This window comes from Tachyglossus aculeatus, chromosome 25 (assembly GCF_015852505.1).
Source record: "Tachyglossus aculeatus isolate mTacAcu1 chromosome 25, mTacAcu1.pri, whole genome shotgun sequence".
In the NCBI taxonomy this organism is placed as follows: Eukaryota; Metazoa; Chordata; class Mammalia; order Monotremata; family Tachyglossidae; genus Tachyglossus; species Tachyglossus aculeatus.
The window spans coordinates 1,407,784-1,425,900 of NC_052090.1; the positions used below are offsets into that span (position 1 = coordinate 1,407,784).

Here is an 18,117-nt window from a genome sequence, read left to right on the forward strand (position 1 = left end):
AAGACTAGCCAGAGGTGGAAACGAGGGACTTCAGTCACTGGGTGGATACAGATTTGTCTTGAGCCGTTATCCAAACATCCTAGTGCTGCAAAACTGGGACTCGCCACTTCCCCACAAGCCTTTTGATTGAGCAGAGAATCAAGGGAAAGCAAACAGAACCCCCAGCTCATTAAGGTATGTGCTCCGCTGAGCAAAGCTGTCCTACCCAATCCTCGGAGGGCAGTTTCTAGGACAGAAGCCTTATGAGTGAAGGAAGGAGGTTCAGTATCTAAGGAGAAAGAGATTGAAATTGCTGTAGAGGCCTAGTACCACCTCCTTCAAATGTTTCATTTGATATGTTTCTTTTTGCCAACTTGTTGCCAACTTGTACTTCCCAAGCGCTTAGTACAGTGCTCTGCACACAGTAAGCACTCAATAAATTCGATTGATTGATTGATTGATTGATTTTGCAGACGCCAGTGATGAAACATTCTCCGTCTCCTCTGTTCATGCAGAGTGTAAGAATGACTAAATGACAGTGTGCTGGGTACATGTAGAGCAGGGTTCTGCCCCGAATGGCGGAAAGCCATGTCTGGCTCTTCCTGGAACCAAATGTTTCTGTGGATCCCCGAAGCGGAGGGCCTCTGGCTCAGTGGGGACCCCCACCCAACACCACCACGCTACATGGTGCCGCTATAGCCTATGGCATTGACTCTGCAGCCTAACTAAAATTTGAGACAGGCAACTTGGGGCTGTTGGGATCTTTCTGACCCTTCGAACTGCTTCTTTCTTCCTCTCCCTTTCTTTTCCCACCCCCCTCTTCTCCTCTCTTCCCATCCCTTTCCCTCCTTCACCCTTTCCCCTCCCCCTTCTTCCCTAATAATTAATAACTGTGGTATGTATTAAGTACTTACTTTGGACCAGGCCCTGTATTAAGCAATGGGGTGGATACAAGACAATCAGGTTGGACAACGTCTCTGTCCCACACAAGGGCTCACAGTGTTAATCCCCATTTTACAGATGAGGTCACTGAGTCACAGAGAATTGAAGTGACTTGTCTAAGGTCACACAACAGACAAGTGGCGGAGCCAGGATTAGACCGCAGGTCCTTCTGGCTCCTAGGCCTGTGCTGTATACACTAAGCCACATGACAATCAATCTATCAATCAGTCAATCATATTTATTGAGCGCTTACTGTGTGCGGAGCACTGTACTAAGCACTTGGGAGAGTATAGTACAACGGAGACATACCGTACTGTTCCCTCCCTCTAGAGTGTAAGCTCACTCTGGGCAGGGAATGTGACTATTTATTTTGGTATTGTACTCTTCCAAGTGCTTAGTACAATGCTCTGCGCACAGTAAGTGCTTAATAAATATGATTGAATGAAAGAGTTGGTAGACCCATTCCCTGGCCACTGCAAGCCTACAGTCAATCTAGAGGGGAAGACAGTTATTAATATAAGTAAATAATTTCTTGATATGTACACAAGCGCGGTGGGGCTTAGGGTGGGGTGAACACCAGCTACCCAAAGGGTAACAGATCCAAGTGCAACAACCGTTATTGTGGTTAAAGACCACTGCTAAAAAGTATCTGTGTGGTTCAGGGGCCATAGCACCATAGCAATGTGACATAATGACATCACAGGCCACATGGAGGCCCTATAAAAGCAGGTAGCCCTGGGCTCCCCAGTCCCCACTAAGCAGGGTAGAGAGCGGATGAGGGGATGAGGCATAAAAATTTTATCTTCCATGGGTGGTTAGAGCCAAGTCATTTAAAACCATTAGATTCACAATGAGGTCAGCTCCACAACTATGGGTTTAAATTGTTTGGTTGGTTCTAAGTACACCAACTTCTCAAAGATTTTACTTTGTCTGGCCCTTTCACCCATAAGAGTTGTGGATCCCTGAATGGAGGGTAAGGTTGACTTGGTGTTGCAACATTTGGACCCACTCCCGGCCCCCGAGACTTTTGGAAATGGAACCATTTCATGTTCATGCTCACCATAACACCTAAGTGGAGATAAATCCATAGTGCCTCTGCTGAAGAACAATAGCCAAAGTCTTCTGTTACTTTTGGAGAGAGAGAGAGGATTTGAGTTATTTCTTTGATAGTCCCCAGGAAATACACCACCCTGACATTCCAGAGATCTACATAAAGCCACCCCACCCCACTCCCACTCCTCACTTCCAAGGGGAAGGTTTCTCTTGGGTAGATGATGCCTAAGGCCACGGGATGAGCTCGGTGTCTTCGCTGCGGGGCTGCTGAGCCGGTGAGCAGCGACTCCCCAGAGAGGCGGGCCTAGCCCCGTTCTGCCCACCTCCCAGGAGTCTTTCGGGGTTGTGGCAGCTGGGGAGAAACCTGCTGGGACAGGAGTCAAGGCGGCTGCCTCCCAAGGTGGACAGCAAAGGGGAAGGGCAGGGAGGAAGCGGGCGGTGGCGGCGGGGGTGGGCATTGATTCATCATGGTCTGGGACAAGCTAAGGGGAAAAAAGTCCTATTTTATTCTTTTAATACAGTTCCCAGCAGCAGGAAGATCAGGATAGGAGGCTCCCGCCTGCTCCAGATTAAAGGAACCCGCAGTTTCCGGGTGAAGAAGGGGGGTTCCCTGTGCAGCATTCGCCGAGCCGGCAGCTTAAAGAGCACCAAGTTATCACGGCAGGACTCAGAGTCTGAGAATGAGGAACCGCAGCTGTCCCAGAGCAGGGACACTGTCACTGATATAGGTAACATAGAGGAAGGGGCTCAACAGGGAACTGGGCGGGGAGGAGGAGACAGGTCCCAAAACTCAGCATCACGGAAGGCCGGTCTCTAAGGAGTCTAGGGAGAGTCATGAACTGTAGTTGACAACAAGTGAACCCTCAGACCCCCCAACTTCACCAGGAACCTTCGGCACATGCATGGACTGCTTGCCTCGATCAATCGATCCATCAGTCAAGGGGATTTAGTGGGCATTTACTTTGTGCAGAACACTGTACTAAGCACTTGTGAGACTGCAATAGAGCAAAGTAGGCTTAAGGAATTCCATTCCGTAGACAGAAAGATGCTGGCTCAGACATCCAGGAAAACCAAAGCGCTTGTCTAAAGCCTCTATAACGGTCCACCGAGCCTCAGAGGCACTGGAAACAGGCCGCTGTGGTGACCTTCCTGGAAAAGGTCAATAATCTGAGCAAAAGTGAGATCCAGGGAGTGGCCCTGGATCAGCATCGCAAGATTGTAGTTTTGACTCAGCCTTAGATGCCCTCTCCTTCCTTTTTTTTTTATTTTAATGATATCTAAGTGCTTACAATGTGTCAAGCACTGTTCTAAGCGCTGGGATAGCTCCAAGTTAATCAGGTCGGACACAATCCCTGTCCCACATGGGGCTCTCAGTCTGAGTAGGAGGGAGACTCCATTTTACAGCTGAGGAAATTGAGGCACTGAAAAGTGAAGCCACTTGGCCAAGGTCACCCAGCAGGCCCATGCTTTTTTCGTCTAGGCCATGGCTTTTCACGGGGGTGTTATGAGTATCCAGTAAGTAGCCTACAAAGGGCCTTGACTCTGTCAGGGCTGCGCTTTGCAGAAGCACCCAGGGGGAGTATCTCAGATTGGCCCGCATGATGTGTCCAGTTCTGTGCCCCAAGACCCTTTCCTTTGAGCCCCTTTCTTGCCCCTCCTCCCTGCCAGGCCGAGGATTGAACCCACCAGCCCCAGGTTGAAGGTGCAGTGTCTTGTCTCTGCCTTCCCACTCCAGGCAGTCTCTGTTCAGAAGTAGATTCATCAGGGTAGGAAGTGAGTTGGGGGGAGGGGGTGGAAGGGCAGTCATGAAGATTGAGCATGAAGAGTCTGAACAGGAAAACGATCGATCTGGACCCCTGAACACCTGTCTCCTATGCTTGGAGGCTTGGAGTTGGCCCCAGCTCATCCTGTTTAGACTCTGGATGCTTTTCCTCCTGAGTCACCATGCCACATCCTCTCCTTCGCAGTGCAGACAGTGGGGACAGCAGGCAGGTGCGGCCTGGTCATGGTCAAAGTGCCCAGTTAGATTAGAAGCAACAACAGCAAGCTGTGAGGCCGCACAAGTTGACGGGGACTCTGATGGGGTTGGCCGCAGAGACCCGGCAGGCAGCAAGCCAGACAGAGGTCACCCAGGCAAGGAGCAGGGCAGGTCCCCAAACTGGCTCTCTCGATATTTTTCTTGTCCACTCCCTGTCTCAAGATGGGAGGCACTCCGCTGCCATGTGGCCCATTGTCATGGGAGCACCGAGCACCATCCCCGTAATTACCCGGTCACCAAGGCCGAGGGCAGGTGTCACCCCCTCTCCCCTGCCCCTTCCCGCATCCCCCTATCTCTCCCAACAGTGGACGCCCTGGGCGGTTTCCCTCCGGGCCCAGGCTGGCATGATGGCGGGCGCTTTCTCTAGGATCCGAAAGCACGGGCGGCTGCCCCGGCGGCATCCAGCCCAGCCCAGCGCCCAGTGCCCAGTGCCCAAAGCAGGAAATGAAACTTTTCCTGATGCTTTTCTCTTGAAGAAGGGAGCCCATGGAGCGCAAGTGAGCCCAGCATTGAGCCGGAAGGACTGAGCAGCATCAGCACGGAGGAGAACTACCACCGGAACATGTCATGGGTCCATGTAAGTAGGCACTGGCCCAAGCTGATGGCAACCTAAGTGCCAGGTCTTTGCCCAAGGCCCTGGGCCCACGATGGCCCAGAACAGCAGTCGTATATATTCTACTTGCCAATATTCATTCATTCAATCGTATTTATTGAGCGCTTACTGTGTGCAGAGCACTGTACTAAGCGCTTGGGAAGTACAAGTCGGCAACATATAGAGATGGTCCCTACCCAACAACGGGCTAACAGTCTAGAAGGGGGTGACAGAAAACAAAACAAAACATGTGGACAGGTCTCAAGTTGTCAGAACAAATAGAATTAAAGCTAGATGCACGTCAATAGGGATCAGAGTCCAAGTGGGACCACTGTCTCCATTTTAGGGATTTGCCTCGTTAGTTTAGACTCATCCATTTCCAGGTTTTTGTCTTCATGCCAAATTCCAGCTGGGCCTTTGGGCCTTGGGAGACCCGCGTGGCGTCTCCAGTTCAACCAGACCTCTGCAAGGGGCCACGGTTATATCTCTTTCTCTCTCTCTCTCTCTCTCTCTCTCTCTCTCTCTCTCTCTCTCTCTCTCTCTCTCTCTCTCTCTCCCTCTTTCCCTCCCTCCCTCCCTCCCTCTCTCTGTCCCTTTCTCCCTCCCTCCCTCCCTCTCTCCCTCCCTTCCTCCGTCTCTCCCTCCCTCCCTCCCTCCTCCCACCTCTTTCTCTTTCTCACCTGTTTTTCTGTTTAGCAATATCTAAGGCACTTCCTGGAAATGCCTAAAAAGAGCAAGGAAGACAAGTCAACAAGGGTAGAAAGAACATTATGACATTGTTGTTTCAACTAGTAGGGGGCTCCCAGATGCATGTAAGCAACACTGGAGATTTAAGGATTCAAGGAGAGGAGTAGGTTTAGAAATCAAAATGGCCATGCAGACTGGTCAAGGTGCCAGAAACCATCTGAATGAAGTTTGGAGGGGTCAAATGTTGGATTAGCAACCACTGATTTCAGTTTCCTTATTTTACTTTTTACTTTTTCGGTATTTGTTCAGCACTTACTGTGTCAAACACTGTTCTAGATGCTGGGGTAGATGCAAATCAATCAGGTGAGATGCAGTCTCTGTCCCACCTCAGGCCTGGAGTTCAAGTAGGAGGGAGAATACTTATTCAGATCCCATTTCACAGTCGAGGAAAGTGAGGCATAAAGAAGTGAAATAACTTGCCCAAGTTCATGCAGCAGGCAAATGGTACACCCAGGATTCGAATCTAGGTCCTCTGACTTCCAAGCCTGTGCTCTTTCCATCAGGCCAGGCTGCTTTGCCATGTGGTTGAAACTGTGATGTTTCTGTGTTCCTTCTGCACCCATGGAGCAAATCAAGTAGTTAGTGGCTGTCCTGAGGATTGAAATTCTTTTCAGGCATTTGGAGAGCAGAGTGACATTTGTAACCACTGTAGATTATTTTGGGGGCGGGAGTCCCCAGAGTAGCTAACATCTGATGCTGTGCTCAGAATGAAGAGCCCAGGAGCATGTGGGCACCCTGCCCACGGGTCAGCTACCAGGGGTTTTGAATGTAACAGAGAGGCAGCTACCATCTTCCCCAAATCCATGAGGCTCTGGCTGAGCCCATCCAGATAATGCTTTCTTTGGGTTCCAGGTCATGATTCTACTGTGCAACCAGCAAAGCTTTATTTGTACCCACATCGACTATTGCCACCCTCACTGCTACCTCCACCACAGCCGCTCCTGTGCCCGCTTGGTGCGGGCCATCAAACTGCTGTACGGAGACACCGTGGACTCCCTTCGCGAAGAGCATGCAGTCAACCCTGGAGCCTTTCGGGGCAAGAAGCAGAAAGAGGTGAGGAGGTCAGAGCATGACTGGGACCGGTGATCACAATTCAGAGCCACCTAAGGCCCTGAGTGATGAATGCCATCGCTTGACTGGGATTCTGTCTCCCACAGAGCTCTAGGACCCTTGAAGGAACTGACTGATAGTTTCCTTCGTGGACACCCATCCTTAGGATCACGGGTGAACCACCAAACACCCCTCACTTACCCTCAGCTATCCCATTAGACATTTATTGCCCATGAAAATCTCACCAAACCTCTCTGGAACCTGACTGTATTTTCCTACAGGCAACTTTCTGAGGTCTTTCTTGAGGAAGGCCCATTTATTTCCCTGTTTCTTGCCCTAGTTTCTGGGCTAGGAGTTGCCTCTCAGTCCCAGGAAAAGCAGTCCACAACTCAGTTTTCGCCAGATGATAGTTGCTTCTATGGGGGCTCCTGAGAGGGATTGGTCTGAAGAGAGGGAGGTGAGAGCGAGCTGCCCTGGCCCCTGTGCCACTGGACTGGACTCCGTTTGGATGTGTGCCCTTTTTGCGGCTCCCCGGAAGGGTGGTACTGGGAAAAGGGAGGCCTGTCGTCCAATATAGCGACTCCCACAAGTGGCTGAGGCTATGCAACAAAGGGACCAACACGAGCCACCTCACATTCAGTGGTCTTTCCAGTGCTCAGACAAGTCCTGCCTGCGAACACCCTCTTTGAAGAAGAGAGTTTCAGACACCAACCTGGAAGGGAAGAAAGACTCCGGGATGCTCAAATACATCAGACACCAGGTACTGTTGGTAACCCTCTCATGTCTAAAATCTGAAATCATTTCCCACAACACTGAGGAAAAACATCTTCCATTTGGTACAAGTCCCCTTGGCAGTGGGATACCTCAAAGCTTAGCTTTTGTGGCAGCAGCTGCAACACCTCCTTTCATTCATTCATTCAGTCGTATTTATTGAGTGCTTACTGTGTGCAGAGCACTGTACTAAGCGCTTGGGAAGTACCAGTCGGCAACATATAGAGACGGTCCTTACCCAATAACTTACTGTGTGCCAGGCACCCTATTAAGTGCTGGGACAGATACAAGCTAATCAGGTTGGACACAGTCATTCAGTCATTCAGTCTTACTTATGAATGCTTACTGTGGGCAAAGAACTGTACTAAGCGCTTGAGAGAGTACAGTACAACAGTATGCAGAAACATTACCTGCCCATATCAAGCTTACAGTCTAGGGGACGACTAAATTCTGGGGAGCCCAGCAGGAAGCGGAGTAGCTGAGCCTGGAGTAGTAAGCGGTGATATCTTGTGATAGTAGTCATAATGGAGGTATCTATTAAGTTTGTTCTGTGCTAAATCGTGGAGTAGATACAACAAAATAATCTGGTCAGAGATTACCCTGTGGGGCTTGCTGTCTAGTTGGGAATAAGCTTGTAGTGGGCTGGAAACATATTTTTTATATTATTATATGGTAATATCCCAAGCACTTACTGCAGTGCTCTGCACACAGTAAGCACTTTCAGTAAATACCATTTATTGATTGTTTGAACAGGAATTTCATCCCCTTTGTACGGATGAGGAAACTGAGGCCCCGAGAAATTACGTGATTTGCCCGAGGTTGCCCTAGGGAGACAGGATTAGAACCCCGATCCTTTGACTGCCAGTGCTTTCTGCAAGGCCATGTATTTACCCCAGTCTTTAGTACAGTGTGTGGCACAGAGTAATCACTTAACAAATGCCGCCATTATTATTATTATCATTGTTGTTATCGTTATTGTTATTCTGTGAAGAGATGCTGTTCCTATTGCTACTCCTACCAGCTCTCCAGACTTTGTTTATCTGCCCTAGGGTCCAGCAGCCCTGGAGGCAAGAACTCCGAGGCGCTGGGACTGATGGCAGCAGCAGGGCCAGTTTCCTCCTTCCCTGCTGCTACTGCTGCTAGTGGGTCGCCACGGGCGAGGGCACATTCATCCATTCATTCAGTCATATTTATTGAACAGTTATGGTGTGCAGAGCACTGTACTAAGTGCTTGGGAGAGTAAAATACAACAATAAACAGACACATACCCTGCCCACAATGAGCTGACGGTCTAGAGTAGGGGAGACAGACATTGATCTTTTCTTGTCTTATGCCGGCAAGTTGTTTCCGACCCGAACCACGGACACATCTCTCCCAAAATGCCCCGCTCTCCATCTGTGATCGTTCTGGTAGTGTATCCATAGATACAAATAAATAAATAAAGTTAATAACTTATTTACTTTACTTAAATAAAAAACAAAAATAAATTACAGATTTATACATAAGAGCTGTGGGGCTGGAAAGGGGGCTCATGGAGAAGCTTCATGGCTTCCTAGAAATACTTTAGGCTTGGGAGTCAGAGGACTTGGTTTCTAATCCCACCTCCACAGGTTGTCCCTGGGTGATCTTGGGCAAGTCATTTCACTTTTATATGCCTCAGTTTCTTACCCTGTAAAATGGGGATGAAATATAATAATAATTATTATTATGACATTTGCTAAGTACTTACTATGTGCCAGGCACTCTATTAAGTGCCGCAGGGGATATGAGCAAATCAGGTTGTACAGCAGTCCCTGTTTCACGTGGGGCTCACAGTCTCTATCCCCATTTTACAGAGGAGGTAACTGAGGTCCAGAGAAGTGAAGTGACTTACCCAAGGTCACACAGCAGACAAGTGGCAGTACCGGGATTAGGACCCGTGACCTTCTGACTCCCAGAAGTGGGATGTATAATAATAATAATAATAATAATAATAATAATAATAATAATAATAATAATAATAATAATAACAACAATGGCATTTATTAAGCACTTACTATGTGCAAAGCACTGTTCCAAGCCCTGGGGAGGTCACAAGCTGATCAGGTTGTCCCACGGGAGGCTCATAGTCTTAATCCCCATTTTACAGATGAGGTACTGAGGCACAGAGAAGTGAAGTGACTTGCCCGAAGTCGCACAGCTGACAAGTGGCAGAGCTGGGGTTTGAACCCATGACCTCTGACTCCAAAGCCCATGCTCTTTCCACTGAGCCATGCTGCTTCTCTGTTTGCGCTCTTCTTTAGACTATAAAGTCCCCATGTTAGAGTCTGTCTGGCCTGATTATCTTGTATCTACTCCAGTTCTTAGTACAGTGCTCATCGTATAGAAATCATTTAAACAAATTCCACCAGTATCATCGAAAGGGCAGCCCAGTGGCCCTTAAACAAAGAAGGGAAAGGGAAAGAGTCGAGGCTGCAGCGGGCTGGCCCTTCGCAGGAGCTGGCTTGTTGACGGTTCATTCATTCAATCATATTTATTGAGTGCTTACCGTGTGCAGAGCACTGTACTAAGCGCTTGAAGCACTAAGCACCGGTTGCGTGCTCTTGTTCTGTGTCCGTGCTGACCCTTGCTCCCCGGCCTCCAGGTGATGAGCCTGTCTCCGGCTCCCTTGTCCCTGCTGACCAAGGCGGCCCCCATCCTGACCGAGGAGATGTACGGCGACATCCAGCCGGCCGCCTGGGAGCTGCTGCTTAGTGTGGATGAGCACATGGCAGGGGCCGCAGGTGAGCCATCCTCCCCTCTCCCCTCCTCTCCACCCCCCAGCCTCTGCCCTGACTGCTTCTCCTCCTGCCCGCTGCCCCCACTGCTACCCCCACTACCCACCCTGTTGTCCCCACTGCAGTCTCAATAAGTCTGCTAAGAGAGAATTGTGAAGCCAGTGGTTACTCTCCCACCCTGTGGTTGGGACTTGGGCGCGGGGGGGGGGCGGCTGTGGGGATAGAGCCGATGGAGAGAGTGAGAAAAAGAAGGGGAGCAGGAGGAGAGTGAGTGGGAGAAAGAAGAGACAGGGAGATGGGAGGAAGAGAGAAAGGGGAAGACGAACGGTGAGAGGAGGAGAGGGAAAAGAGGGAAGGAAGAGAAGAGAGAGTTTATTCATCGCTTTCCTGTCCTCTGTCACCATTGCCGCTGCCACCACCGCCGCCACCACCACGGCCCCCAGCGGGGGGCAGCGGATACATTCATTCATTCATTCAATCATATTTATTGAGCGCTTACTGTGTGCAGAGCACTGTACTAAGCGCTTGGGAAGTACAAGTTGGCAACATAAAGAGATGGTCCCTACCCAACAACGGGCTCACAGTCTAGATACAGCACCGGTCCCAGGCAGGAGAGCCGAGTGGGGACTCTGCCTGCCCACAGGGCTGCTCTGGGGTGTAGGAGGGGTATGATAGCTGCACAGCCCACACACCCCCACAGTGGGGTTTCTGTTCCAGCATTTACACCCACTGAGGTGGCTGATCCCTCAACAAGGCCTGGAGCCTCAGGGATGTTCCTGGGCCACTCAGCCAGTGCCAACCTGGGGAGTTAAGGGGGTCTGACTGGAACCTCGAGTCAGCATTGCCTTCTCAAATTTTTCTAGCTAGTACAGCTGCGGAGGGCACCAGGAGGCCACTGTAGAGGATGGGGCTGGCAGGGCAGGGTGTTTGGTGAGAAACAGATTGGTGCCTCCTAATGCCAGGGAGGCCCGGGCCAGCTTTCCTCAGGGCAGTGCTCGCCTGAGCCCCCGCTGTCCCTGTTGATATTTGTTGCCCCTCCAGCGGCCATGTTCCTCCTGTGTGCCGTCAAAGTCCCCGAGGCCGTGTCTGATATGCTGATGTCCGAGTTCCATCACCCGGAGACTGTGCAGAGGCTGAATGCCATCCTCAAATTCCACACCCTCTGGAGGTTTCGCTACCAGGTCTGGCCCCGGATGGAGGAAGGAGCCCAGCAGATCTTTAAGGTGATGGAGGCCTGGATTCCAGAGCTGAGTGACCAGTCCTGCTTCAGCCACCCCCTGCCCGCTCCCTCTCTGTAGGAAGCGAGCCTGAGTGGGTTCTGATCCCATGGATCAGTGCTCAGTGGATTTGGGAAAGGGGCGGGAGCAAGGGGGGGTGGGGGGGATGGTTTAGTGGGGCAGTTCTCCAGGATTAAAGTCAGACACACCTGCCAGACAGAGCGGAGCGTGAAGGAGGTCGGCCAACCTGGGCTGTGGTCATTGATTACAGGGGTGGTGGGGGAATGTCTACGTTGGTTAGTTGCCCTGAACCCTCTCTGCTGCTGATTAAGAGCCCCCAGAACCTCATTCTTGGACCTCCAAACTGCCCGATCTCTCCTCCTGGGTCAAGTTTAGGGGTGGAGGGGCAATTTCAGCCAAGCCACCCTCACCCCAGCCACACCATCCTGAATTCTTCTCCCTGCCATCCTAATTCACGCTCTTCATTTTTCCTTCTAGATCCTCCCTGCCATCCTAATTCACGCTCTTCATTTTTCCTTCTAGATCCCTCCTCCCAGTATAAACTTCACCCTGCCCTCACCGGTGCTGGGCATGCCCTCCGTGCCCATGTTTGATCCTCCCTGGGTCCCCCAGTGTAGCGGCAGCGTGCAGGACCCCATCAACGAAGACCAGTCGGTGAGTGGACATCAGCAGAAAAGGGAAGGCCTGGTGAGGCTCAGCCACGGGCTTTTAAGGGGCAGAAGGAATCCTGCCCAGACAGTCCATTTTTTTTTATTTTCCTCCTGTCTTGATCCAAGGAATCTAGCACCAGGTACTAATCCTCCAAGTCCAAGACCCAATCAGCCAGCCTTCCTTCAATCAATCAATCAATCCATCAATCACTGGTTTTTAAGCCTAGTACTAAGTGCTAGGATCAAATTGGTAGACATGATCCTTTCCCTCAAGGAGCTTGCAGTCTACAGTGGGAGGCAGACATTCAAATCAATCATTAAATTAGAGAGAGAGAGAGAGAGATGTAAGTGTTGCGGAGCTGAGGGTGAGGTGAGTATCAAGTATATAAAGGATACAAACCCAAGGTATTAGGTGACGCGGACAGAAGAGTGTATAGGAGAAATAGGGTTTATCGGGGAAAGTGTCTTGGAGATGTTATTTCAGTAAGGTTTTCGCTGCATACCTTGCCAGACTTGAAATAAGTAAAAGAGTGAGAACATGGGATCAAATGTTAAGAACAAAAGCTAAGCAATTAAATAGTGAATAAACTGATGCATGCCTGAATGCTCAGGTGGCTGATGGGTTGGTGTGATCAGAGAGGTGGGAAATGTGTCACCACCTCAGCTGGGGGGTCTGGCCAACCACTATTGCCCCCTGCAGAAAAGTGACATGCCCTCCCTCCCCTCTTCAACTTTGGGCAGTGGGCTTTGGGTCCTCAGCCTCAGAGTTGGCCTGTCATCCAACTGAATGATTGGTTATCGCACACCTTCTGAATACCTGCCATAAAGCCAAAGAGATAAGGACAGTTTGTTCTCTGTAGCCAGCTTGGGTGGTGTGTCATATTCGCTAAGTGTTCACTGTGTGCCAAGCACCGTACTAAACTATGAGGTAGATATAAGATAATCAGGTTGCACCCAGCCTTTCTCCCACATGGGGCTCACAGTCTAAAGGGAAGGGAGAACAGGTATTGAACCCCCGTTTTACAGATGAGAAAACTGAGCCACAGGGCAGGTAAGCGGCTTACCGAAGGTCACAGAAAAAATGACTGACAGAGCCAGGAGAAGAACCCAGGTCTCCTGACTCCAGGCCTGTGCTGGATAACTGTCGACGAGCCTCCCTCCTTTCACTGGAGCTCAGACCTCACTCTCATGGGGAAATCAAGACGAGGGATTGTGAAATTAACCTGGCTCCTCCTTCCTGCCCCCAGAAATCATTTTCAGCCCGCGCCGTGTCCCGCTCCCATCAGAGAGCGGAGCACATCCTGAAGAACCTGCAGCAGGAGGAGGAGAAGAAACGCCTGGGCCGAGAAGCCAGCCTTATCACCGCCATCCCCATCACTCAGGAGGCATGTTATGAGCCCTCCTGCACCCCCAACTCGGAGCAAGAGGAAGAAGGTGTGCTCCCGGCAAGGGGGGTTCTCGCTGAGGCCCGGGCAGCTTGGGGGCTAGGCCTTCTTTCCCAGTGGGTGGCCTAAGAGTAGCAAGGCTCGTGGAAGGATAAACTGGCTTGGGCTCTCTTGCTACCCTCCCAGCAGGAGAATTGTATTTTGTATTATCTTTGGCTAGGCGCTTAGTCCAGTGATCTGCACAAAGTAAACACTCCGTAAGCACCACTGATCAATTGATTGACAGGCTGCCCAAATTTCATATATATACATATATGTTTGGTTCCCTTCAGGTTTTTTTATGGCATTTGTTAAACACTTCCTATGTACCAGACTCTGTATTAAGTGCTGGGGTAGACACAAGATATTCGGGTTGGACGTAATCCGAGAGACCAAGCAAGAGGTACCAACCCTCCAACTCCAGTGACCAGTGAGCCAGCCCTACTTTAATCAATCAGTCACTGGTATTTATTGAGCACTGACTGAGTGCAGAGCACTATACTAAGTGCTCTGCTAAAGTTGGCAACTTGCCAACTTGGCAAGTTGCCAACTTGTACTTCCCAAGAGCTTAGTACAGTGCTCTGCACACAGTAAGCACTCAATAAATATGATTGATTGATTGATTGATTGACAGATATGATCCTTTCCCACAAGGAGCTTGCAGTCTAAAGAAGCAGTGTGGCTCAGTGGAAAGAGCACGGGCTTTGGAGTCAGAGGTCATGGGTTCAAATCCAGGCTCCGCCAATTGTCAATTGTGCGACTTTGGGCAAGTCGCTTAACTTCTCTGTGTCTCAGTTCCCTCATCTGTAAAATGGGGATTAAGACTGTGAGCCCCCTGTGGGACAACCTGATCACCTTGTAACCTCTCCAGCACTTAGAACAGTGGGTTGCACATAGTAAGCACTTAATAAATTCCATTATTATTATTATTAGAGTGGATATAGACATTCAAATAAATAAATTAAGGATATGTGCATAGTGCTGTGAAGCTGAGGGTGAAGTGAATATCAAGTATTTAAAAAATACAGATGCAAATGCATAGGGGTCACATAGAGCTCACAGTCTTAATCCCAATTTTACAGATGAGGTAACTGAGGCACAGAGGAGCTAAGTGATTTGCCCAAGATTACAGATCAGACATGTAGTAGAGCTGGAATTAGAACCCAAGTCCTCTGACTCCCGTGCATTTTCCATTAAGGCATGCTGCTTCCCCAGTTTGCATTTGGGATGCAGTTCTGTTGGGCTTCATTTTAATCCAGGCTGATCTGATTGTTAAGGAGTGGTCCCTGTCTAAGACCACCCATTCATTCATTCATTCATTCAATCATATTTATTGAGCACTTACTATGTGCAGAGCACTGTTACTAAGCACTTGGAGAGTACAATTTGGCAACAAACAGAGACAATCCCTACCCAACAAATCTGATTGTTAAGGAGCGGTCCCTGTCTAAGACCACCCATTCATTCATTCATTCATTCAATCATATTTATTGAGCACTTACTGTGTGCAGAACACTGTTACTAAGCACTTGGAGAGTACAATTTGGCAACAAACAGAGTCAATCCCTACCCAACAAATCTGATTGTTAAGGAGCGGTCCCTGTCTAAGACCACCCATTCATTCATTCATTCATTCATTCATTCATTCAATTATATTTATTTAGCACTTACTGTGTGCAGAGCACTGTTACTAAGCACTTGGAGAGTAGAATTTGGCAACAAACAGAGACAATCCCTACCCAACAACAGGCTCACAGTCTACAAGGGGGAAATGAAGAACCTTTTATCTTTCCCACTAACACAACCACAGGCCCCAGGCAAACCCTAGAGGAGCCGGATGAATGATGATGATGATGATGGTATTTGTTAAGCGCTTACTATGTGTGAAGCACTGTTCTAAGCGCTGAAGCACTGTTCTAACTCCATGACCTTCCTGAAATAGTCAGCGGGTGGTCCCGGACTGGCACCAGGAAGAGTCCACTGATCCTCCTCCCCGGGCATCAGCTGGTGGAGAGAGGAGCCTGTCTTTAGCACATGCTAGCCAGAAGGGCAGGCCAGCGTGGCCTCAGTTAATCAATCAAGCAATGGCATTTATAGACTGCTTACTGTGTACTAAGCACTTGAAAGAGTCCAGTATAATAGAATGGGTAGACTAGCTGTAGACATGCCTCATCACAGTCCTCACAGACCCAAATCCCCGTTCCCATTTGTCTTTGCCAGTAGAAGAAGTCAGCAACCTGGCGTCCCGCCGCCTCTCCGTGAGCCCATCCTGCACCTCCAGCACCTCCCACCGCAACTACTCCTTCCGCCGGGGCTCCGTCTGGTCAGTGCGCTCGGCGGTCAGCGCAGAAGGTGAGCCTCTGGCTTCATCCTCCTGGAGGGGAGGGGGTCTACGGAGAGTTGGGGGTGGGAGGAGGGAGGCAACCCTGCTTTGAGCACTGCAGATGCCTTGGTTTCGAGGTAAAGCCTGCAATGCCATCTTGCTGCTTCACGGCTCATCGATCCAAGAGCAATCCGACCTTCCTACAGCTGTATATGGTGTAGTGTGGGTAGTGTTTACTGTTATGTTGTACTTTCCCAAGCACTTAGTACAATGTTTTCTACACAGTTATTGCTCAATAAATACAATTGAATGAAAGAATGAATGGCTAGAACATGGGCCTGAGAGTAAGAAGGTCAGGGGTTCTAATCCTGGCTCGGCCACTTTTATGCTGCGTGGTCTTGTATTTCTCTGTGCTTCAGTTACCTTATATGTAAAATGGGGATGAAGACTGTAAGATCTATGCAGGATTTGCAGCAAATCCAACATGATTTGCTTGTATCCATCCCAGGGCTTGGTACTGTGACTGGCACAAAATAAGCACTTAACAAATAACATAATTACTAATAATTGTTATTATTACTGGAGGGAGACCTGAGACCAGGGAGCAGCAGCCAATGGGCAGTGGGAACCCCTGGTCCTTCCCTGCCTCCAGTGTCCTTGGGAAAGCAATCAGTCACTCAGTCAGTGGTATTCACTGAGTACTTACTCTGAGTGGAGCATGGTACTAAGCACTTGAGAGAGTACAATACAGTGAGTAGACACAATCCCTATTCTCATGAAGCTTTCAGGTGAGGAGAAGCCATAGAGATCAAAGATTCCTTCATTCATTCATTTAATTGTGTTTATTCAGTGCTTACTCTGTGCAGAGCACTGTACTAAGCACTTGGAAAGTACTATTCGGCAACAGAGACAATCCCTACCCAACAACAGGCTCACAGTCTAGAACGGGGGAGACAGACAACAAAACAAAACAAGTAGACAGGCATCAGTAGCATCAATATGAATAATACAGGGAATAAGTCAGGGCAATGCAGAAGTGAGTGGTAAAAGAGAAAATTAAGGCTTAATCAGGGAAGGCCTCTTAGAGAAGATGTGCCTTCAATAAGGCTTTGATGGGGAGAGTAATTATCTGTCAGATATGAAAAGGGAGGGTGTCCCAGACCAGAGGCGGGACGTGGGCAGAAGATTGGCAGAGAGATAGACGAACTCAAGGTACAGTGATTAGGTTAGATGAGTGAAGTGTGAGGTCTGGGGTGTAGTGGGAGGGTCATGAGGTGAGGTTATAGGAAGCAAGGTGACTGAGTGCTTTAAAGCCGGTGGCAAGGGATTTCTGTTTGATGGAGGTGGTTGGGCAACCACTGGAGGTTCCTGAGGAGTGGGGAAATATTGGCTGTACATTTTTGTAGAATAATGATCTGGGCAGCAGAGTGAAGCATGAACTGAAGTGGGGAGAGACAGGAGGCAGGAAGGTCAGCAAGGACGCCGGTACAGTTACCAAGGCAAGATAGAATAAGTACTTGGATTAATGTGGTAGCAGTTTGCATGGAGAGGAAAAGGTGGATTTTAGTGATATTGGGAAGGTTGAACCGGCAGGATTTAGTGATAGATTGAATACGTGGGTTGAATGAACGAGATGAGTCAAGGATGACGCCAAGTCTGTGGGCTTGTTAGACAGGACGGATGGTGGTGATGGGAAAAATCAAGGGAAGGACAGGGTTTGAGTGGGAAGATGAGTTCTATTTTGATTTGCCAGATGTGAAGGGGGAGGCCCCCTCTCAAGATGGCATCTGGAGAGTTTCCAGTACTCTGCCAGCCTAGGCTACAAGAGGGAGGTCAAGCACACCCATTCCATTCCTAGCTTGGCCAGTGGCAAGTGAGTGGAAGACAGTCTGCTACAAATCAAAACTCACCTGTGCTGGGCAGCAGTGGCATGGGAGGGACTCGAGGGTGGAACTCAAGTTTACAGAGCAGAAGGAGGCAGTGGTGAACCACTTCCGTATTTTTACCAAGAAAACTCTCTGGATCCACTACCAGAACGATTGCAGGTGGAGGTGGAATGTTCTGGGAGAGAGGAGCCCATGGCGTCACTTTGGGTCAGACACGACTCGACAGCATGTGACAGGACAAGAAGGAGGAAGGGGTTTCTGGCAGGAAGGATGGTGTGATCAAGGGGTCAGTGGCAAGAAAGATGAGAGGCGAGAATGAAACCCAATGAACAGGGTGGCTGAGTGCTCCCTTTGCTTTGCCACCTTCCATTCTCAGCTTCATCCTGGTGTGTAATCATGGGACAGCTGCCAAAATGATGGGGGCCAAGTGGTCTCTTTCCCAATCAATAAATTGATCGAGTGACTGCTGAGTGTTAGATACCATTTCTCACCACAGTAGCAAAGGCCACGTTTCCTGACTTCAAAGAGCTTGTCATCTAATGGGGAAGACAGACTAAAGCATGGACAGAGAGCAAAAGCTTTGACATATGCATGAATTAAAATACGCTGCATACACGAGGATACAATCAAAGTCAGTCAATCGTATTTATTGAGCGCTTACTGTGTGC

At 49.4% G+C, this 18,117-nt stretch overlaps 1 protein-coding gene and 1 pseudogene across 1 annotated transcript in view; both read left to right on the plus strand.

Annotated features, from left to right (window-relative positions):
• The window catches only part of UNC80 (unc-80 homolog, NALCN channel complex subunit), a 146,648-nt gene that overhangs the window by 25,912 nt on the left and 102,619 nt on the right, over window positions 1-18,117 (plus strand). Inside the window, exons 5-13 of the mRNA XM_038766433.1 lie at window positions 2,496-2,702; window positions 4,489-4,589; window positions 6,204-6,404; window positions 7,054-7,161; window positions 9,796-9,934; window positions 10,970-11,151; window positions 11,689-11,820; window positions 13,064-13,250; window positions 15,461-15,592. Coding sequence (XP_038622361.1) covers window positions 2,496-2,702; window positions 4,489-4,589; window positions 6,204-6,404; window positions 7,054-7,161; window positions 9,796-9,934; window positions 10,970-11,151; window positions 11,689-11,820; window positions 13,064-13,250; window positions 15,461-15,592 — 1,389 coding nt within the window. The remainder of the gene's footprint in view (window positions 1-2,495; window positions 2,703-4,488; window positions 4,590-6,203; window positions 6,405-7,053; window positions 7,162-9,795; window positions 9,935-10,969; window positions 11,152-11,688; window positions 11,821-13,063; window positions 13,251-15,460; window positions 15,593-18,117) is intronic.
• Window positions 17,333-17,463, plus strand: LOC119945609 (annotated as a pseudogene).